The sequence below is a fragment of the Heloderma suspectum genome, chromosome 4, assembly GCF_057233095.1.
Source record: "Heloderma suspectum isolate Gila_16-S chromosome 4, 16-S_ref, whole genome shotgun sequence".
Classification (NCBI taxonomy): domain Eukaryota; kingdom Metazoa; phylum Chordata; class Lepidosauria; order Squamata; family Helodermatidae; genus Heloderma; species Heloderma suspectum.
Window position 1 is genome coordinate 216,866,439 of NC_139461.1, and position 23,820 is coordinate 216,890,258.

General features: G+C 43.1%; 1 protein-coding gene across 2 annotated transcripts in view; it reads right to left on the reverse strand.

Annotated features, from left to right (window-relative positions):
- The window catches only part of SGIP1 (SH3GL interacting endocytic adaptor 1), a 196,126-nt gene that overhangs the window by 72,829 nt on the left and 99,477 nt on the right, over positions 1–23,820 (reverse strand). For both annotated transcript variants that reach the window (XM_084852291.1, XM_084852292.1), the window contains exons 8-11: positions 12,108–12,132; positions 10,680–10,731; positions 7,298–7,383; positions 5,664–5,756 (exon numbers count right to left, since the gene is read on the reverse strand). In XM_084852291.1, the coding sequence (XP_084708417.1) occupies positions 5,664–5,756; positions 7,298–7,383; positions 10,680–10,731; positions 12,108–12,132 (256 nt within the window). The remainder of the gene's footprint in view (positions 1–5,663; positions 5,757–7,297; positions 7,384–10,679; positions 10,732–12,107; positions 12,133–23,820) is intronic.

A 23,820-nucleotide genomic window follows, 5' to 3' on the forward strand; every position in this document is an offset into this window, starting at 1 on the left:
GCAGTTCAAAGGGTTTTGCAGTCAGAGCTTTTAGGACCAGAGATAAGCTCCACTGTGGAACTGGCAGCCGAATTGGGGACACAAGGTTTCTTATGACCCTCAGGAACTGCTGAACCATTGGATGTGTAAAAACCAAAAAACCTTGTATTGGGTGATAGTTTGCCAAGACAGCAGCCAGATAGACTCTAATTGAAGAAAATGTGAGCCCTCTCTTAAACAGTGAGTACAGGAAATTAAGAACCTTGTCTACCGAATTCCAAATTGGGTCAAACCCATTGGTTTTTGCAAAAGCAGTTAAACTTTCTATTTGGAAGCATAAGACTTCCTCGCAGATGGTTTCATAGCAGCATCCAACACTTTGTGCACCTCAGAGGGTATTGCTCCATCATTGATGCATCCTCGATGCCATCGATCTGAGTGTGGATAGATCTGGATGTTGGACACAGCCTCAGTCCTTGGACAGTAGGCTTGGTATCAGTGGTAGGTAAATGAATTCTGCTCTGGCCAGTTTGAGAAATGGGGCAAACCAAGCCTGTCTCGGTCACCATGGTGTATAAGCAGTATACAACTGGTACCTTCTACTCTGATTCTCATTATTACTTTTGCCAGTAATGGGAATGGAGGAAAAAGGCAGAAGAGTCTTCTTTTCCATGGAACCATGAATGCATCCCTAGCAAAGATCTGCCCATTCCCACTCTTGAGCAGAAATTCCTGCAAACCGTGTTCTGTGCCATCGCAAACAGGTTTACTGTTTGGATTCCCCAGCGCTGGGACAGAAAGCAAACCACTGATGGAGCTACCTGCCATTCGTGTGACAACAGGTAAGTCCTGCTCAGTGAATCTGCTAAGGTATCGTCTGTGCCGGCAATGTGGAGCGCCGACAGACTGATCCCATGAGGAATGGCCCAACTTAAGATTTCCAAAGTCAGTGTTACCAGTCTGGATGAGCACGTTCCCCCTTCCTTGTTGAGATGCCAGAGTACTGCAGTGTTGTCGCTAAGTATTTTGACGTGTGTGTCTTGGAGACAGACTTTGAAGGCATAGAGGGCCTTCTTCACAGCCAGTAACTTGAGGATATTGATATGCTGTCGTGTCTCAGCTTTGGTCCACAATCCTTGTATTTGTAGTGGGCCACCGTATGCTCCCCACCCCAGAAGTGAAACATTGGTGGTGAGCACTCATGATGGAGCTGGACAGACAAAGGGAGTACCTTGAAACAGATTGTGTATATCCATCCATCATAGAAGTGGAGAAGTGATTTCTGTCAGTATGGTCATTCATGTCCAATGCAAGTCCCTGGTACCAACAAACCATCCCTGTAGTGTTTGCATTCAAAGGTCTGCCCAACCCACAATGCAGACAGTGGCCGCCATGAGTCCAAATAGGCACTGGATGGTAAATGCTGTAGCATTACCCCTCCAATACAGCTTGCCTGCCTTATTAACCTGCGGCAGGTGGGCATAAGATGATACAGAGTCCAACAATGCCCCTATAAATAGAATTACTTGCGTTGGACTCAGCTTGGATATTCCCTCATTGATGTAAAGGCTCAACGAGCTCAGAAAACTCTGAATGACCACTATTGACTGTACCAGATGCTTCTCGGACGATGCAACTAATAGCCAGTCATCTAGATAGGGACAAACTTCCATGTCCCAGACTTGAAGATACGTGCATACCACTGCCATACACTTCGTGAACACCCTCAGAGGAGTGGGCAGGCCAAATGGTAGGACCCGTAACTGAAACAACTCAGAGCTGATGATGAACTGAGATGTCTCTGATGTGTGTTCTCAACTGCAATGTCAAAATAGGCATCCTTGAGGTCTATTGCTGCAAACTGTACTCCTCTTCAAAGAAGTGGAAAGATGGTAGCCAAAGTGGTCATTTGGAGCTTCCTGGGCTTGATAAACACATTTAAGTCTCTGAGCTCCAATAGTGGTCAAGGATCCCCATCCCACTTCAGTACTGTGAAGTATCGGGAGAAGAAACCATCCTCTGTTCAGTACGGGAGGATGTCTTGATGACTCCCTTCTGCAAAAGAGACTCCATTTCCATCTGTAGCACATCCGAGTAAGGTGTAACACTCGTGATACCGACAGGAGGAAGGACTTCAACTCTATCTTGTATCCACTTTGGATGATGGTGAGGACACAAGAATCTGAGGTTATAGTGGCCCAAGTCGGCAGGAAATGAGACAGAACAAAGATGGGGGGGTGGAGTGGGGATGAGCAGAGGAATGAAGAACTAGATGAGTGAAGTCAAAATCGCCACTTGGAAACATTGTCCGATTTCCTGTGGTACTGCTGGAACTGACGGCCAGGAAGTTGCCTCCTCAGCTGCTGAGTGTGCTGAAAGCAAAAACTGCAGTCCAGTTCTCATCGTGACTGATATTACATCTGTTGTCGAGACCATCTGTGACATTTATAAGCTGTCTGTCGTTGTGTAATTCTAATTTTCCTGGAAGTTGTTTTAGCCTTTTGAATCATGTCCATAGCTTCATCCATTTTCGCATTAAAAAGGCCTTCCCCATCAAAGGGAAGATCCTCCATGTGAGATCAGTTTCAGGTGTTCGTTCCACAGAGCACAGCCAAACATGTCTTCAGAGAGCACATAGCTTTGGCTTCACAATCTGCTTGGTGCCTGGAGGTATTGATTTGCTGCTTGAACAATTTCAAAGCATCCAGCTGGAAGACTCTCACCAGTTCTCTTTGGTCAACAGGGAGGTAATCACACAAAGAGCTGACCTTCTCCCATAAAAACAACCAATAACTAGGGATGGCGGAGAATTTCTCCCCGAAACTTCGGGGGGCCGAGCGCCAACGTGTTCAGCCCCCCGAACAAGTTTCGGGGAGAAATCCTCCGCACCCCCCCCGCCCCCCGCACCCCCCCCGGGACGGGACTTACCTTCCCTGAATGTCCCTCCCGGCGGCGGGTCCGGCTGGCGGTTTGTCCGGTGTTCGAGTGGGGCGGGAGCGGCAGCCGGTCTTTTGACCGGCTGCCGCCCCCGCCATTGCAATGAAAGAAAAAAAAAAAACACGTCCCCTGATAGGCTACGTGACGATTCACGTAGCCTATCACGGCAAGATTTGCAAAGTCAGCCGTGATAGGCTACGTGAATCGTCACGTAGCCTATCACGGGTGACTTAAAAAAAAAAAAAGCGCGTACGCGAATGGCGGCCCCCATAGGGAGCCGCCATTCCCCTTCCTTATTTGGTCGCTGTAGTCTATGTCAATGTTTACGTAGACTACGGCGAAAATAAGGGCAACGCTATTTGCGTTGCCCTTATTTTCGCCGTAGTCTAAGTAAACATTGACGTAGACTACAGCAACTAAATAAGGAACGTGAATGGCGGCTCCCTATGGGGGCCGCCATTCGCGTACGCGCTTTTTTTTTTTTTTTTAAAGTCACCCGTGATAGGCTACGTGACGATTCACGTAGCCTATCACGGCTGACTTTCCAGATCTAGCCGTGATAGGCTACGTGAATCGTCACATAGCCTATCAGGGGTCGTTGTTTTTTTTTTTTTTTTTTACTTTCGTGTTCGCGGCCGGGCGAGGCGGGAAGCCTCCTCCCCGGCCTGAATTTCGGCCGGGCGAGGCGGGAAGCCTCCCCCCCCGGCCTGAATTTCGGCCGGGCGAGGCGGGAAGCCTCCCCCCCCCGGCCTGAACTTCGCGGGGGGAGCAGCGAAGCGCTCCCCCCCACCGCGAACAAGCTGCGAGAAAAGGTAAGTGACTTTCGTCCACCCCTACCAACGTGACATGGTGGCCTGGTATTTAGCTACCTGAAGCCCCAATACCGCTGAAGAATAAATGCATCTTCCTAAGAGGTCCAGTCTCTGGCCTCCTTACTTCCTACTGAAGTGTGGATCTTTTGCGACCTGCTCTGGGATGAGTCCATGATAATTGACTTTGGGCAGGGATGTGTGAATAAAACTCCTGATTCTCTCTCCTGAACCCACTACAAGAATTCAAGGCACTTTGACATTGGTGTCATGGATGAGGGTGCTTTCCAAGACATTGCTTAACAGTCTGTAGCAATGTTGGAAGGAAGGGAATCGTTACTGGAGCCAAATCTTCAGTGTAAACATAATTGAACACTGGATCCTGTAGATATTCACTGGGTTGTTGTGTATCAATATCCAGGGATTGTGCCATTCTCATGAGCTGGTCCATGAAATGCCCCATGTCCTCTGATGGAAAAGTCACTTCCTGGGTACAAATGGCATAATCCGGAGATGATACTGATAGAGGAACTGAGGAGTATGAAGTGGAATCCAACTGGTAGTCATCTTCAGAATGTGGTGATGTCTCAGGACCAAGGTCTCTTTCTTTCTGTGGTCTTCTAAACAGGTACAGGAGCTGGTGAGCTTGGATGGTCAGACATAGGAACAGCAACATTGACTGGCTGACCACTACCTGCTACAGTTGAAGGTGAATGACCCTGGCAAAGCAATACTGATCTCGGTGGTAGTGGAGGCGAAGGAAGAAATTTAAACTATACATTTACATTTATAAGAGGATAATACAAATGTAGTTAAAAATATGATTATACAGTGCTACGTGGTCCAAATAAAAAGAGAGAATGCTACGAAATGCCTTCACAGTCTACAAGCTAATGTGCAATTTGCAGTGTTCTGCTGTATAACAATGTATTGCCTTTTAAGTGAAGCAGCAGGATTGGTGTGATCCAAATTAATAGAAAATGGGAAAAGAAAATTGGGGATGGATGAATCTGTCTATTTCTAGGCTGTGTCACTTCCATGTGTTTTTATTCATGTTTCCATTCCATTCTTTTTCTGCCTTAAATTAAATGTTTTCAAATGTGCATTTTCTCTCAAAATATTATTTGAATGGATATTTTGATACATTTAAACTGCCAAGAACTGCATTGCAACATGTGGAGTAGTATGAAATCTGGTGGATTGCTACATTCTGATCTGCACATTAGCCTGACAAGTGCAGGTCAGGTCATTTCATATAGGAATTCCCAAAGACAGAATATCTTAAGCATCCCTAAAGAAATCCGGATTATCTCATCACGTGGCTACTACATTATACGTTTGTATTTTGTTTACAAATGAGATAGCAAATGCTAGAAGAAGTAGAGGATAGATGAGCAGTGACCCAAATATTCCCTCCACCCTTGATCACCATTATGATATGTGAACACATGCAACACAGAGGGTATTAGTACCAGATGCTACCTACATTTCGTTCTCCTGTGAAATTTTCGTATGATAATTTTTGCCTTCAGTCTCCAGAGTCAACTGTATATCTTAAAAAGACTTAAAAAAGATTTTAAGTAACCTTTATTCTGCCTTTCGCAGCCATGAATCAAACTTTTGGTTCTTATTAGGAGCTCATGTATTTATGGCACACTGCGCTGGTTGCTAGGTGATTGTCTTTCTGATAAGGAGTCAGGTTTAGCTTTGCAAACTGAGATCGCAAAGACAGAGGCTTTTCTCCCCAGGGACTGAGAATCATCTCTTTCCCCATTCTGAAAGCTGTGTTTCCAATGCATAATTCAACTAATATATCTTTGTTTCGTGACAGTATAATGAGCAATAACCCTTAACAGTGCTACTTCCATCTCATGTTTTGGTGATTTGCAGTAAAAACAACAACAGACCGTTTTTCAAAGAGGAGATGTTTTAACTCACTTCCAGATGGAAAGGGTCGTGGTGAATTTGGAGATTCTACACTTGGATTCGCTGGTTGCACAGTACCCCACACTTCAGATTCATCTATGGGAGCTGAAGCCAGAGATATATGCAACATTATACATACAAATTTAGAAAACACAGGAACTTGATTCCACATATAGCTTCTCTAGCTGGAAGAGCTACTTGACAGGTTACTTTTTAAAAATACAGATTAATCTCTGTGTTGGAAAATGCATATACTCCAACAGAACAAATACCATTCTCAGTGTCTTTTTCACTGTGGATATGTTAATTAGAAGTCTGATGTAGAGACTAATGGCTTTCTACTGCATGTAACCAGTGACCTGGTTTGCATGTAATGACAAGCCACCGTGGGTTAATTTCCCCATGGGGCTTGTCACTGCAGCACTGTCCACCATTTTTAAAATGCAAGCCATGGCGGAGCCCACCACACCTTGTCGTTACATGCAAACCTGCCTGGGGTTGATTGTTGCGGTGGTTAACAAACTACCCAGAACCCATTGCCTGTTTTGGGGTTGTGGGTAGTTTGTTAACCACCCCAACAACCCACCCCAGGCGGGTTCACAACTAACGACAAGACAGAGCATCTCCTGCTGCAGCTTGTATTTTAAAATGTCGGCCTGCACACGACAACAAACCCCACAAAGAAATTAATCTATGGTGGCTTGTCATTATGTTGAAACCAGCCCAATGTGTAAGAGACATTAACTCTGCCCATTCATATAATACAGGGTGAATGCTTTTTTCTGTTACATAGGTCCCTGTCAATAAAAGTAATGAAGGTAGGAGCTCTCTCTCTCTCTCTCATATAGATAGATAGATAGATAGATAGATATAAAAACTTTAGACTGACACCTAAATTGGCACATGTGCCTATTTATTTTTTACATTTCTATATCACCCAACAGCTGAAGCTGTCTGGGCGGTTCATAACCTGATTCATTGCTAAGTCAGGATGAACACAGCACAGATTTCAGATACCTAATTTGCCTTTCATGCAGCTGTGTCCATTGGTATTAATATATGCAGAAAGGATGTACTGGCCCGCACTATTAATGTGGGTTAGCATGACTCCATGTTTTGCTGGGTCTCAGGTAAGAGGAATTCAGCAATCCACTTTGCTCTTGGGTTCAGGAAGAAACAGGCAGAAGAGAAGGATAGAAAGGTCTGATAGGATGCAACTAGGGGAATACAAAAGTTCTTAGCTCATTCCACACTAAGGCTAATGACTAGTTAACCTTGGCACCACCTACTTCAGAGGCAGAAAAGCAAACATCCAATGCACCCCATTTGTTTCCATTTTGGGGATTTGTACCATGTGATTATATAGCAATTCTTTCCCCACTTTTCCTTGTTGCAAATGTTGCCATGTATGCATGAATATATATATATACACAGACAGACTTGTGTTCACAGATACATAATTAATCTGCTTTGTATTTATCTTGTTCATTCGTTTCTTAGCCCACTCTACATCAGAGGGTCCTGCGTAGGTAACAAGAAGTTAAAAATGTATGTAAAACAAAATAAACATAATGTTGCCTGAATATTTCAGACTAACCAGTCTGACACAGAAAGCTATATACATAAAGTTAATCAACAACACCTACCTTCCAACTTCTCTTCCTCAAATGTAGACTCTAGGGGTGGACCAAACAGTGGTGCTAGGACAGCAGGATCTTCTGGGGCTTTTTTACTGTTGTACAATACAGATACTGAATGATAACTATTGATGAAGATTATGTTTTTCAGCAGAGATGACAGAGTGTGTGTGTGTGTGTGTGTGTGTGTGTATATGATAAGAGACCAGTCCCTGAACGTTATCTGAGATATTTACATAACAAATCATAGCTTGTATACCTTATTTTAAACATTGCTAGTTATGGGTTTGCTAATACATTTGCCTTTGTCATGTCTACAGAAGGAAAATATTCTGTTGCAAGCCACACTAATTGTTCTTTTTTCCCTTCAAAAAACTGCAAAATAACATGACTCTATTTGTGTTACGGGAAGATGGCTCTATCATCACTGTATAAAAAAAGGACCAAAAGTTTCTGGACCACTATAATTGCCAGCAAGTATCAAGGGTCTTAGAGATCTAATTTGTTTGTCAACAACATAAATAATAGAAAAGAGAAAAGGAACCAACAGGCAGCCCTGAATAACTCCCCTATTGGTGGAAGTATTTTCTGACAATCAGACCTCTCTTACTCTCATAGGGAGTTTTCACCTAAATTAATAGTTTAAAACAGAGTTGTCTTTAGACTAGGTCAAACACTAATTTTAAATAAATGCAAGCCACATAAAGCTGATGTCTTTCTTTCTGCACATATTTTGTAATCATATGATCTGAACAATGCATTGATCAATGTTACTTTTTCCTTTCCAGATCATGACCTGTTCTTCTGTTGTAATTTGTGTATTTTAGAGGCAACACCCAGTAAACAGTAATCCAGTAAAATAATAGAGCAGTAGTATTTCTGGATTCTTTTTACTCGCTTTTTTATGGATCAGCACAATTACGCTAAATTTCTACCCCTTTGGAGCTTTATCAGTATTATTAATAAATGTAAACAGCTTGGCAAGAACTGGGGTTCACCATTCTGAATTTTGCTTAAACATTTGTGCTAGAATCATATATTCCTTTGGTAACTTATTATTTGACAACCTTGCTATTAGATTTGTATACACTCACACTCTGCAACGGGTGGAAGTGGCAGGGTGGGGGGTGGGGAGGGTACTCTCCAGCTCCAGAAAAGCTGGAGGCAGAGCCAGTGTCAACAGTAAGCATGGTTGAGCAACTGCCACGGGCCTGCATCCCAGCAGTGGCCCACTCACAAGTGCCCCCTGAAGTTGCTCCTCCTCTTCACCATTGCAACCTGCTTGTTCACCCGCCTCTTGCTCTGGCCCAGACAATGGTGGTGGTGAGAAGGAGGAGCAGTAAATTCCACTGCTTACTTGTTCGCTGGCTCTCAGCCTGTCAAGCAAGGAAATGGTAGCAGTGATGAGAAAGAGGAGGAAGAGAAACAGAAGCTGGTGACCATGGCAGTGGTACACTCATTGAGGGAGGGGCCTAGTGAGGGTGCCTTCCCAAGGGCCCTCAAAAACCTGGAGCCGACACTGACGGGAGGCGAGGAGGCTTTACTGTTCTGATATTGAAGACTCTATACTGTGGATTCACTAAAGGGTCAATTTGAATATAGAAACGTGTACATGGTGAGAGATAGGATGTCAAGGGCTCCTTGGAGGCCTCTCTCAGTCTAATCCAGTAGCCACGTCCAGACACAGACAAAGGGATTCCTTTCAAAGCTTTATTCTTCTTTTACAACTTAACAACTCTACCGTTTGCAACTAGATCTGAGCAGCACAGTACCTATGCCCTAAGTTGAAACAGTTGGTCCCTGTCTGAAAGGGAATTACTGGCAGACCCCTGAACTTAAGGACTAGGGAGAGTCCCTCCCCTTTTCCCTTGGATCCTCTGGGCGCAGCCGTTGTTTGCGCGCCAACCGGGCACTACGCCTCCTTTCTGCGCCCTCCATTTGGCGCCACTCTCTGCGTCGGCGTCACGCGTCCACCAAGTCTGCTATCCGCGCTCTGTCACTCCCTGGACTGCTGTCTAAGCTAGGAATGCTGGTGGGAGGAATCTCCGTCAGCTGTTGGCCCTGGGAAAGAGGAGCGTGCTCCTCTCCCAGGAGCGACTGCTCTTCCTCAGAATCAGAACTACTCTGGGATTCTATGGGCTCAGTGTCCACCCTGACATAGGACTTGTCAAGTCATAATGAGAGGTTATGGAGTATGTACATTGTTTTAAAAAAGAAAACAAATTTAGGATTAACCTTTTGAGGAGACATATTGGATAAAACAGGAAGATAATAATAGTAATGCTACTGCATTTCTCCACTTTAGGTACACACCATTCATGGACTAGATCTACACTTACCACCTTTGTTCGCTTCCAATGAGGTTTCACCGCCCTCCTTTCACACTACGTAGTAGCCGCCTCAAATTGGAACCGGAATTTCCCACTTCCGTGCTCCCGCTTTCAATACCCTAATATCCTGGTATTTCCCCTTAATGTGCTCTGATTTCCCTCCTTCGCTACCATATCTGGTTGTAGTCCCCTCCCCCGCCTGTCCATACGCAGTGGTGTTTGTATTTCCCCCCTGTCCAATCACAGCTCTCGACGGCCCCATGTCTTCTTCCAGCTACCGATCGCATAGCTTCCTCAGCAGCTCCCATTTCCTCAGCAACAAGCAAATAGGTGAATGTGCGCACACTTGTCTGATCTCAGAAGCTAAGCGGGGTCGGTCCCGGTCGGTGCTTGGATGGGTGACCGCCCAGGAATCAGGCTTCCTGCACTGAGCAGGGGGTCGTTGTATCCCTTCAAATGAGACTAAGTTTTACCTCCCCCTATCCCCCACTCTGGATGTTTTTTTTTAAAAATTCAGGCATTATCCTTGCAGAATCGAGGCTTCTCCGCGATGTTTTTTTTTTCTAATTGAGGCATGATCTTCGAAGCTTCGAAGTTGTGAAGCTTCACAACTTCGAAGCTATGAAGATCATGCCTCAATTAGAAAAAAAAACATCGCCGAGAAGCCCTGATTCTGCGAGGATAACGCCTGATTTTTTTTTAAAAAAATATCTGGAGCGGGGGATAGGAGGGAATAAAACTTAGTCTCATTTGAAGGGATACAACGACCCCCTGCTCAGTGCAGGAAGCCTGATTCCCGGGCTGTCACCCATCCAACTACTGACCGGGACCGACCCCGCTTAGCATCCGAGATCAGACAAGTGCGCGCAGGAAAACAGCACAGCGCTTGTGTGTGCACCGAGCTTGTGCATTCGATGAAGCACTGCAATGGGGAAAATGGGTGAGTGTGAATAATCACGTTTTAATGTGAGAGCATTTAACCCGATGGGACACCGAATTCATTGCGATGGCGGGCGCAATGTAGATCAGCCCATGGATTGAGTGAATTGTTTTACACTAACCTTAGAAGCTCTGGAGTAGGTGTTGAACGCCTGGGTCTTGCTATCTCTTCACCTGGCACATAAGATACAGTTTTAAGGTTATTTTCTCAGAACATATTCTGGAAAAAAAATGTTCGCACCACTATTCAAAACCGACAGCTCCACAGTTTCTCTTTTGTTCTCCTCAGGCTAACACTAGGCTATTTCTCCAAGCATATCTTTTCAGGATAAAGACGTATGTCTGTACTAGAGATGTCAGAGAAATCTGCAACAGATTCAAATGAGTTCAAATTTCTATGAATCTGACATATGGATTCTGCAGGGGACTCGCTTTTTCTGAGTCACACAGATTCTGTGGACCAGTTTTTCACTTTTGGGGTGGGTGGGGATTTGCGCTAATTTGCATTAAGAATCAGTTAATGCGGATTAGCGCATTTGCGTAAGTGCTAATGTGAATTAGTGCTATTGTGAATTAGCGCAAGTAGAACAAAAATCTGGTGGAAAAAAATCCAGTTCTGTCAATGAGTGGTTGATGGAACAAAAGATGCCCGACAATCTGTGAAACACAGATGGAATTAATTTAACAAAATCAGTCCATCCCTAGTCTGTACTAATATTTGCATAATGCATATTAGAAATACCAATAGAAAGTTGTGCAATCTACACTAGCTCAGTTATCACTTGTGTTCTCTTTCTAGTTTTTAGTGCTTAATTAAACATAACCATGATGTTCTTTAACATAACAATGGTAATTTGAACACATTTTCACAATTCATTCTAACCTGACTGTTGTCATGTGTTTGACTCTTTCTACCTCTACTGGAACTTTTACCTTTGGATTACTTCCCCAGATTACTTATGGTGGATGTAATATATGGTCCCTTAAGAGTATATAACATGCTGAAAATATTATTCATTTGCAATCCCACAGGCACAGAGTATATTATTTGTTGTTAGACAAGACAGCGTATTCTATGATTTGCAATTAATTTATTTTCATGAGGACCAATTTTATGCAAAACTTTTTAAAAAATCCATACCGTTCAAAATTCAAACATCAACCATTCCCTTCATCATTCCAGATATCTAACATCTGTTATTTTAGGGCCTGTTGTACTAGTTTGTGCATTCAGCTAGTTGCAAACACTCCATATGCCTTTTGATTTAAAATCTCATCTCATTTTGAGACCACCAGAGTTTGTTAATTTTACTTGCTATAAATTCATGTAGAATTTAATAGTAGTATGTGGAACAACGTCCCCTGTCTGCTTTGAGGACTACACCATTAATAACATGCAGAATTCAATATCTTCTAAGAATTAGTTGTTGCAATCATTTTAGTTTGAACATTTAGAAGCAAATCTATGCCATCTTTAATGATCCTAAGCAGACCCACCTTTTAGAGATATATTATGTCTCAACAAAAATTTTCAAAACATATATACTTACTAGATAAATTCCTTTTAATTGTACCCTAAAATTAAAAACAAAAACTACAGTTTAGGACTAGAGGATTACTGAGCAGGGGATAGGACTCAATGGACTAAATGGCCACTTCCGACTCCTAACAATTCTATGATTTAAGACAGTTACATAAATGGTTGGTTTGCTTGGAAAGACAGAAAAATAGGAAAATAACACTATTAAAACAAAATATACATTAACTTTGGTTCACACAGCCCATTTTGGATGTTTGTGTATCTTCTTTGCTGATTCACAAACACACACAAACACCGGATATAACTGAATAGAAGATCTGATGAGAAGTTACAAATGCATTGCCTGAGACTTCCTTAATTCTTAATAGAAAATCGATTACGCTCACAATTTTTAATTGCAGTGGTGTGCCAAACAAATATCAACATTAACTTGTTTACTCTTCTAGAATTGGGTCATGCATTCATATATAATCTCACACACTTGAACACTCAGATTTGACTGAAATGAAAAAAAGAATGTTTTCAAGTAGACTGTGATATTTCAGAAGATGTAAAGAAATAATTGAAACAAAAAAGATAAACCTTTGAAAGTAGGAAGACAATAGGAAACAATGCATGTATGTGCAAAAGGCACATCTTCGTGGAGCTATCAGAATGGCTGCTGACAATGGGTTGAATCCAGATTGGCCATTCCATGAACAGAAGGGCTCTTTCTATTCATGGGAAGCACCGCAATCCAGCAGAGGTTCCCTACTAGAGGTAGTAAACAGGGGGCATCTCTACATGAGGCTTTTATCATGTGCTTATGACTAGTCACTCATGGAAGTTTGCAGGTCCTTTACATGATGTCATCAACCTCCAGGGCCTCTCCCATGCTTTATAACCTTTTTTTTAAGATTGGGGAAAGTCTGGCATTTTTTCTAGAAGTGCAATGAGGCGCTGCAGTGGCTGCGTGTACTTCCACGATTCCACTATACCACAGTGCCATCTAATGGCTGAATAATGAAACATATAGAACTTGCAGAAAAAGTAAATCCTCCCCCAAAGCACGTGTAAGCATGTCAAGGAGCCAATCTTAATCCCACGAAGAATCCAGAAGCAGAAGCCCAATATAGGTGTGGGATAAAACACTGGTGTAGAGAAACTCAGGGAGGCAACCTTCATTGATTCCCTCTGCAACTCCCTGCATTGTCTCTCGTGTTGCTCCAGAGGGTCCCCCAGAGCAGCTTTTCAGGAGGCACAGGGGGCTGCAGAGGGAAGGAGAAATCAAAAAGTTTGTCTTCCTGCTCCCTTCCTCCATTGTGAATGGAACTCCACTAAGTGCTGCTCTAGTTCTGCTATAGTATCAGGCAAAAACATGGCAAGCTTGCTGTGAGTTACTGTTCCTAATATTGCTATCACCATCTTACAGTATTTCTTACTCATGCTACATTTCTTCATGTGTCTTTCAAGAAAATGTTTTGTTCACACACTGCTCTTTTCCAATCATATTCATGCAATAATATCTGTTTGAGTGGTATGCCAGAAGGAGACATAGTAACACCAAAGCTCAAGGAAGAGTGGTTAAAGAGAACAAAATTATCATTACCATGGTAGGTAGAAGACTGCTTAAAGAGAATGAAGATGAGAACTATTTTCCAGCCAAGCCTATTTCTGGAAATCTTGGCAAGAATCAGCTGTTCTGAAACTCTCCTAACAGATTTTACAGAATACGCAAGGCATATTGAGATTTATCTTATGTATCTTATGTTAACATGTCCCAATAAAACAAATAATGGGAAGGAGGTCTTGTGCTACATTTAAGCAACAATGGAAGTGGTTTAAACAATTCTGGAGCAGTCAACAAATTATGATGATTGGTAACCCATTTTTGTTGGTACAAGGAAGAAGAAATGTTGGTAGAAGTTGATTGTTTAGTATGTTGTTGTAGATCTCTTTTTTCCCTTGGAAATTTTAATTTTTAAAATTAATGTAAAATAAAAATAAAACAAATAATGTTCCACCAGATTCTTTCTTCTGAAGCCAAGATTAAGCTGTAAAGCTCAGCTTTGTTTGCATATTTTAGTTACATGAAACACATCATTTTTATGACAACTGTAGATACCAAAGCACAACTGTGCTGCAGTCAGCACATGTATTCTTACTCTGGAATTCTAAATCCAAGTGTAAAAAAACTCAAGTCAGACCCTGAAAATCAAAACCTAGATAATCCCATTTTGGAAATGGTTGAATTCAGTTAACACAGGCTTCATTCATTTGCTCCTTGGCCGGGGTCTTTACACATATTGGTTTGAATTTTCCTTAATAATCATGAGAATTGGCAGATTGCTTTATCCAAAATGAAGAATCCTATCAAATGGGATAGAGAAAAATAGTGTTTCAAGCGTGGCACAAAACTTGCAGCATGTTTTGTCCCATAATGTAAATAAAGTATTAAAGCCTTTTAAGCAATATACTTCCTTCTGTTCCAACAAATTTGTATTTATAGAAAAACAGACAATACTACAGATAGCCACACAACCTGAAAGAGCAGCAATTTTTACACTATTACACATAGGTTAGATTAATTTGCTGACTTCGTAGTTTAGAAAATCAATTTAAATTAAAGCTAGGTTATAGTCACCCTCAGTCATTTCTGCTACCAATTTAACATGAAAGGTCATGCAACTTCTTACCGGGCTGCGCCTCTGTGATCAGCAAAAAGGAAGAGAGAACAGATACCTAGTCAGAGAGTGATGGATCAATAATAAAAAAGGCTTTGGATGATATGAGATCTTCCTCTAAGCTTCACAAATAGGCAACTTCAAAAACTAATTTCCCCAAATTTCCCTCCTCCCCAATTCTGTTCAAGACAGTAAACCTATTTGGTGTCCTTCTCAAAAATAAATAATTGTAAAATGGTCTGCAGAAATTTGGGGAATAAATTGTTAGCTGTGAGGGACTTTGGGGTTCAAATTAAATCATTAAGGACCATACCTTCAACCTTTACAGGATATGTCTATACATATATCATGCAGCTCAAGAGCCCTCTTAAGATTTCTGATTGCTCCTACTGCATATTTACAAATGTGTATCCATTCTTGTTTCCACGATCTTAAAAGGAAAAGTGTACCAAAACTCAAGAAGAACCTCTTGCAGACAACCTTGCTGGGGCTTGAGGTATGGCTGCCTGGCAATGATCAGAGTAGGGGGCTATTAAGTTATTTTAAGATAAATTGATCCCTTGTGGGCAGGTTGTGCCAATTCCAATAGCAAAACAGTCAAAAGTTTTGAAGTTTCTATCCTTTTTGACCAGTCAAATCTGGAACAATTTCTAGCTTAGTCTGAATATGTCACTTGCAGGATGCTCTGGAAGTACATAAAGATGGAGAGCTGTCACATCTCAAACGGTCCACCAAATCCACTCCATGGATTTCAGGCTGCAAACAGAGTTGGTAGGTCTACATTTTACTTTAACAGCAGACTTTGCCTTTGTTCTATATGGTTTTACCTTTGTGAAACTTTGATGTAATGTTAATAACCAGTTAAGGCGAGCAGTCCAAGAACTGAGCTGGGCTTGCTAAAATAAAGCAAAGCACTCTAAAGGATTCAGCACAGCAACCCTGCACACTAGGCCTCTCATTTGCACATTAACAGTGCACTCCTATGCATGACTACTTAGAAGTAAGTCCCACTGAGCTCAACTGCATACATGATTGCAGTTTAAAATAATCTTACTAATCTCAACAACTCACTCATAAATACGGACTTGCGAGAAGCCTTTTTGGGACTTTAGATCTGAACTTACTAGCTGCTTGACTTTACAGCAGTTGATTAAGAAGCTTCAAATAAGTAATTTTGCCAGAAGTTGCCTAATGAGAATGAAGTCCCACTGGTTTCAATGAGTCTACTCTAACCATGCCGAAGCCTGGATTCAACAAAAATGTGTGCATATTTTTAAGAATTTAGGAATGTGATTAGAAAGAATGCAAAGATTAGAATATCAACTCTGGTGTTCTTATTTTTATTTTAATTATAGGAGTAGTGGGGACAGTTGTAGACCTCATTGTCAGGGCAGCAAACTGTTATCAGCCTCTTCTCAATCTTGTAAAGTGGCAGGTATCCACTGCATTTGAAATGGGCCCCAGTATATAGACTTCCATGATTTGACCTCTTCTCCCCTCTGAAAGGCACAGAGATAGAGAGGTTTGGACACTGGCAATAATCATCTAGCCATATGATTTTCTGTGGCCAAGTTTGCGGATGACACCAAATTATTTAGGGTGGTTAAAACAAAAAGGGATTGTGAAGCGCTCCAAAAGGATCTCTCCAAACTGGGAGAACGGGCATCTAAATGGCAAACACAGTTCAATGTAAGGAAGTGTAAAGTGATGCACGTTGGGGCAAAAAATCCCAACTTCAAGTACAGCCTGATAGGATCTGAGCTAGCAGTGACCAACCAGGAAAGAGATCTTGGGGTTGTGGTGGACAGCTCAATGAAGATGTCAACCCACTGTGTGGCTGCTGTAAAAAAGGAAACTCCATGTTAGGCATAATTAGAAAAGGGATTGAGAATAAAACTGCCAATATCATACTTCCCCTATACAAATCTATAGTGCAGTCACACTTGGAATACTGTGTACAGTTCCGGTTACCACACCTAAAAAAAGATACTGTAGAGCTGGAAAAAGTGCAGAAAAGGGCAACTAAAATGATCAAGGGGCTGGAGCATCTCCCCTAGGAGAGAAGGTTACAACAGCTGGGATTGTTGGGAAAAAAGGAGGAAAAAAGCTTGGAAAAGAAGGAGGGTAAGGGAAGACAAGAAGGCCTTCTTAAATGAACAATGCAAAGAAATCGAGGAAAACAACAGAATGGGAAAGACTAGAGATCTCTTCAAGAAAATTGGAGATCTCAAGGGAACGTTTTGTGCAAAGACGGGCATGATAAAGGACAAAGAAGGCAGGGACCTAACAGAAGCAGATGAGATTAAGAAGAGGTGGCAAGAATACACAGAAGAACTATACAGGAAAGATCTGAATGTCCCTGATAGCCATGATAGTGCGGTCACTGAACTTGAGCCGGACATCCTAAAGAGTGAAGTCAAGTGGGCCTTAGGAAGCATTAGTAACAACAAAGCTAGCGGAGATGACAGTATTCCAGCCGAGCTATTTAAAATCCTAAAAGATGATGCTGTTAAAGTGCTGCATTCAATATGCCAACAAATCTGGAACACTCAACAGTGGCCACAAGACTGGAAAAGGTCAGTTTACATTCCAATTCCAAAGAAGGGCAACGCCAAAGAGTGTTCAAACTACCGCACAATTGCGCTCATTTCACATGCCAGCAAGGTGATGCTCAAAATCCTACAAGCTAGGCTTCAGCAGTATGCGAACCGAGAACTACCGGAAGTACAAGCTGGGTTTCGAAGAGGCAGAGGAACTAGAGATCAAATCGCCAACATTCGCTGCATCATGGAGAAAGCAAGAGAATTCCAGAAAAACGTCTATTTCTGCTTCATTGACTATGCTAAAGCCTTTGATTGTGTGGATCACAACAAACTGTGGCAAATTCTTAAAGTGATGGGAGTACCAGACCACCTTACCTGTCTCCTGAGAAACCTGTACGAGGGTCAAGAAGCAACAGTCAGAACCAGACATGGAACAACCGAGTGGTTCAAAATTGGGAAAGGAGTACGACAAGGCTGCATATTGTCACCCTGCTTATTTAACTTATATGCAGAGTACATCATGAGAAATGCCGGGTTGGATGAATCACAGGTCGGAATTAAGATTGCCGGGAGAATTATCAACAACCTCCGATATGCAGACGATACCACCCTCATGGCAGAAAGCAAAGAGGATCTCAAGAGCCTCTTGTTGAGGGTGAAAGAGGAGAGTGCAAAAGCTGGTTTGAAACTCAACATGAAAAAAACGAAGATCATGGCATCTGGCCCTATCACTTCCTGGCATATAGAAGGGGAAGAAATGGAAGCAGTGACAGATTTTACTTTCTTGGGCTCCAAGATCACCGCAGATGGTGACTGTAGCCATGAAATTAAAAGACGCTTGCTCCTTGGGAGGAAAGCTATGGCAAACCTAGACAGCATAGTAAGAAGCAGAGACATCACCTTGCCGACAAAGGTCCGTCTAATCAAAGCTATGGTTTTCCCAGTAGTAATGTATGGCTGTGAGAGCTGGACTGTAAGGAAGGCTGAGCGCCGAAGAATTGATGCTTTCGAACTGTGGTGCTGGAGAAGACTCTTACGAGTCCCCTGGACTGCAAGGAGGTCAAATCAGTCCATCCTAAAGGAAATCAACCCTGAGTGCTCCTTGGAAGGACAGATACAGAAGCTGAAGCTCCAATATTTTGGCCACCTAATGCGAAGAGAAAACTCCCTGGAAAAGACCCTGATGCTGGGAAAGACTGAAGGCAAAAGGAGAAGGGGACGGCAGAGGATGAGATAGCTAGATAGCATCACGGATGCAATGAATATGAACTTGAGCACGCTCCGGGAGAGAGCGCAGGACAGGAAGGCCTGGCGTGCTATGGTCCATGGGGTCACGAAGAGTCGGACACGACTGAACGACTGAACAACAACAACAAGGGAAGACATGATAGAGGTGTACAAAATTATGCATGGTGTGGAGAATGTGGATAGGGAGACATTCCCCCCCCCTCTCAAAATACTAGAACCTGGGGTCATCCTATGAACCTGATAGGTGGGAGATTCAGGACAGATAAAAGGAAGTACTTCTTCACACAGTGCATAGTTAAACTATGGAATTCGCTACCACCGGATGTAGTGATGGCCAACAATGTGGGTGGCTTTAAAAGGGGGTTGGGCAAATTCATGGAGGAAAGGCCATCAATGGCTACTAGTCCTGATTGTTATGCGTTACCTCCAGTACCAGAGGCAGTGAGCCTATGTACACCAGTTGCTGGGGAACATGGGGGGGGGGAGGGTGCTCTTATGCTCATGCCCTGCTTGTGGGTTCCTGGTCAACAGCTGGTTGGCCACTGTGTGAACAGAATGCTGGACTAGATGGACCTTGGTCTGATCCAGCATGGCTCTACTTGTGTTCTTATGTTCTTAAGTGGTTTCAGATAAACTGAGGGTAGAAATGCACAAGCACATCAGTAATCATTCAGCCAAACTAGACATGACATGGGAGATCTGTGATTGGATCTTAAGACACCTTCTTTTAAAAGCTTGAGAGCAGAGAATAGGTCCCCTGAATTGACTTAGGTCAGCAATGCTGGGGTATTTAACCTTTTTTCCCATGCTGTTTTCCTATCAAAATATCAGCCAGGGAACAGGGGGCACTTTCAATTGGAAAACAGTGCAGGGGAAGAGACCTGGTGTTACCATGTGGCATGGTCAGGCAAACACTACCTGAGCCACCTACTCTGGTCCCCTAGGTAGCTGCACTCACCCTTGTTATTTCCCCAAAATGTACTGAACCTGAAGTTCCAGTTCTGGTACCTTGTTGCTAAAACAAACAAACACTGTGGCAAGGGTTACGAAACAACAGCTTAGCTATGTTTTTTTTTGTGGTGGTAGTCTTTTTTTTTTTTTTTTACCCACAAGGTCTCATTCTGGGAAAATAAAGCTGACAGCCACAATCAAGGTTGCTAAGGGAACTGCCCTGCCAGAGGTTCAGGTGGGAGGAAGCCCAGGGCAGTACCCCACCAATGGCTCCCCAAATCATGGAGCTGGCCCTGCAGGGGAAAATGGGTTAAATGCCCCCTCCTCCCAGAGTGAGTGACCCAGCTTGGCACTTCCTGCAGTTGCACTTAAGCATTTAAAAAACACATTGAGGTGATCCAGTCACAGATCTCCCACCTTACATATTGTTCATCCATAAAGATAGCAAAAGAAGCACATGATATAGGTATGGAAGGGGGAGGCAACAATTGTCAGGAAGTCTTAAATGTTTTAATCTGACCTCAAGGTTCCTGCCTCACCTCTCTCCGCTAATTTATATTTAGAAATAAATTGGCAATTTAGAGTTCTACTATGGCTGCTTAATTGCAGCGAGAAACGGGTAGGAGAGAGATGGACAAATGTGTCAGAGTTTTAAGGGTAACATTTGTATTTCATACCATTGTCTGGATCTACATGAATTAAAAGTACATCCTTATATTTAAAAAAACAACATATGAGGCCCTAAAGAGCTTAGGCAAGCCAGCCATTTTGGTTTCCACCTACCAAAACAGATAACATGTATGTATATGATTTCCTAAGTCACATAGGGTACCTGATGAATACTTGTAAGATCAGTGCATAAGTACAGAAAAACATTCTTAATTTTTTTTAGTATTTCTCCTGGTTATTGATTTGGATGCAATTATTAAAACAACAAGAGTTCAAGATGCACCAGAATGATTCTGGAATCATCTTAAAGTACAAACCAGAAATTTCAAGTAACTTATTATATATAATTGAAGCTGCAGTTCTGGAGAGTGTTGGAGTATTTTTTTACTATGGCTGGGATACTACTGTGCAGATCTTCAGGTCATGTCTCACATGGCTTCAATAACTTCAGTGGAACTATGCCAATTTACATTGGCCAAGTATTGTCAATACAAATTTTCCCTTATTTCCTTTCAGGATGCAACTGTCCATAATTTCCATTTAACAGTGATAGATTTCACATTATACATAGGGAAAATATTTTTGCAAATATCGTCAAATATTCACTCTAGTTGAATGCTACTAATTTAGCCACAGATTTAATCAACTTCTTTTTCAGTATTTTGGTCTCAGACCACCAAGCACACACAATTTTCAGGGCTAGTCTTAGATAACAAGATAGACAATGACCCTGTTTGAACGTAACAACAGCCCATGGCTTAATTAAACCATGGGTTGTTGAATCATGGGTTGTCATTACCTCTGAGTATGGGTTAACTGCAGGTTGTTGACCATGAATAACCCATGAAGAGAACCCATGGTTAGTTGTTGGATTGGGAGTTCTGGGTTGTTAAAACCATGGCTGTTGTTTTGTCTGAACCCGGAATCATGGCTTGTGTGCGCACTGTTTCGTTAGGCGGCAGAGGCAGTGGGCAACAGCAGTAAAGATCCAATAGCTCTAAGTGCTGTCACACAATATCAGTAGCCCTTTTCCCTTCCGTGCAGGGTCTCAGAAGTCTGCCTAGTAACAGCAGTGAGGGCATTCATCCCGCCTCCTCCGTCCTGCAGTTTTCAGCTTGCCATGAAAGTGGCAGGGTACTTTTTCCAGTTTGCTTTGTGTTTCAGTGAGAACATTGCTCTTATCACTATTGAACGTCCTTGACGACCTGTGGCTATGCTAGCCCCACTTAGCTGTGTCTGCACTTTAGAATGTCCTACAATAACAACAAATGTGGTTTTCAACAACAACAAAAATTGAGAAAAATTCTCATGCCTTGAGATGCCTTCCCTGGTTAGAAAAGAAAACATTTGAAGTAGTCTAAGGACACTCCAAACTTCCTTCCTTCTTCAAGCCATGAGAAAAGGTGGGAGAACTGCTTTCTCTGCACCTTCTGCTACCCGGTCTTCTCCATAGCCACTTCTAGAGATCTTGCCATTACCGCATTTTGCACTGACCCACCATGGCTGGGAGATCTCCACACTCCCTAGAGTCCAGAGTGGAGGAGGAGGACTACTCTGCCTCACTTTTTTCCACTGGTGATACTATCTCACAAGCATCACAAACCTCTCAGGTACCGCAGGCACATTCTCATGCAAGCAGACCCAAATAAACCAGAGATTATATGCTCTGTTCTGGACTCATGCTGAATTGGGCATGTTATAGATCTCTGGACCAGTCCCTACACATGGCAGGCCCTAGAGAGCACCTATAGACATGATATGGTATTCAAATGGTTTTCTGAGCAAATGTCAGCATGAGGCTTTGCATTTACCTTGAACAGTATAAGGAAAAGTTGCACAGACTGAAGAAGTTCAAAGAGATTACTACCCACAACAAATGCTTGGGTGTTGAGCCATGAACTATGTCATTCTATGACAAGCTGGCAATAATTATGCTGGACAGGAGGGGCATCACACCTGGGTATACCACTGGCAGTGGCATCCCTGTGTCACAGCACCCCAGACCTAGGCATCACCCACCAATCGTCAGCCCTTCTCCAATCGGGGATTCAACTTCATCTACTCCTGGCCATCAAGGAAAGTGGTGGCTGCACAGAGGGTGGGTGCACATCAATCTCTACTCCTACTGTCTCTACAGATTTCAAAAGTTCCTCCGCATACGGACCACACCATACCATAGAAACCAACCACAAATACCTCTCAACAGCATCCCATACCATCCGCAACCATCTCAAGATCTCCTAGTGCTGCTTTCTCTCACAAACTGCTTCATATGCAGTAAGAACGCAGCACCCGACTGCTGTTTGGGGGAAAATTGATTGGTCTAAGAGGGATGAGCATCACAGCACTCACTTGGGGAGCCCATCCCTGTTGGCACTGCAAGCAAGCCATCCTACTTTGGGTACTAGCAGCCCCACATCTTCCTCCAGTACAAGGAGACCAAGTCCATTTCTGTCAGTCCAGAGAAAACCACCTCTGCCATCACATACCACAGTGACTACACGTCTCTCCCCACCAACTTGCACCCAAGAACAAGTCCTTTCCCAGGACAATGCTGTTGGAGACTGACCTTGCCAGAGAGACAGCTACTGACATGTGTGCCTCCGCCATTCCTGGCCCCTCCACACTACCTAGGGTCCCATCACGGCAACTATTCCAGGAAGAGGAGCATCAGCTGTCATACCATACAATATCAGATTTAGACTATCTCCTTCTACACTCTCTGGTCCACTCTGGTGCCCCACCTCCCACAGAGGAATTTGCACTTGTGCACTTCTCCCAAATTTAGAGGGAGGGAGGGAGGGATGGTGGGCTTGATGAACCTCCACTGCTTGATCCTGTATTGGCTTGTATTTTTTCCTGAACTGAGCAACCCCTTGGTCACTGGTTTCCCTCCTGTGGAAGTTCAGCAGTATGTAGAAGATCCCATGAGTTAAGATGCTGCCTCTTTAGGGAGGGAGGGTTTGCAATTGTGAATTCAGAGCGCAAAGTACACATCAATGTGCTTCATAAGGGACTTTTGAACTGTGTATTCTATGCATATGAGCCAGCCAGCAAAGAGCTGCTCATGTCTGATCTATTGCTCCTTTGGTGAGCATTTAACTTTAAGTGAGAATGTAAGGGAGATGGGTATATAAGGAAGGTGCTATTGAGCCACTGCTGAATTTAGTTCTGTGACTGAATTTCTTTTTCTCTTCCCACACAACATGCCTTTTATAACTAAACAGGAGCTGCAGGCAAAGCAGCTGCAGCTTAAAGGAGAGGAGGGGGAAGTTCCTCTACAGGAGGCCAGACACACTCCAATTCAAGTTGTACAGCAGGAGGCAATAGATGCTCCAATTCAAGAAGCCCCTGAAGAGGGAGCTGAAGGAGAGGTACCAATGACAAACACTCAGAGAGTGGCACACTTGAGGAACAGGAGCAAAACCAATTGTGTCCAGCTAGCTAAAGACTTGGTGTGCACAACAGAAATGACAGGCGAGCGGACCTGTGAAGTTCTTCTGGAGCTGGACAAATGGGAGAGTCGACAGAGGGCAAGCAAACATCTCCTGTCTGTGTGGGTGACGAGGCACATCGCTGAAAGCATTCGTGGGACAGGAGAGTCTGTGGCAACTGCTCGGAGAGAAGGTATGGAGGCCTTGGACAGGAC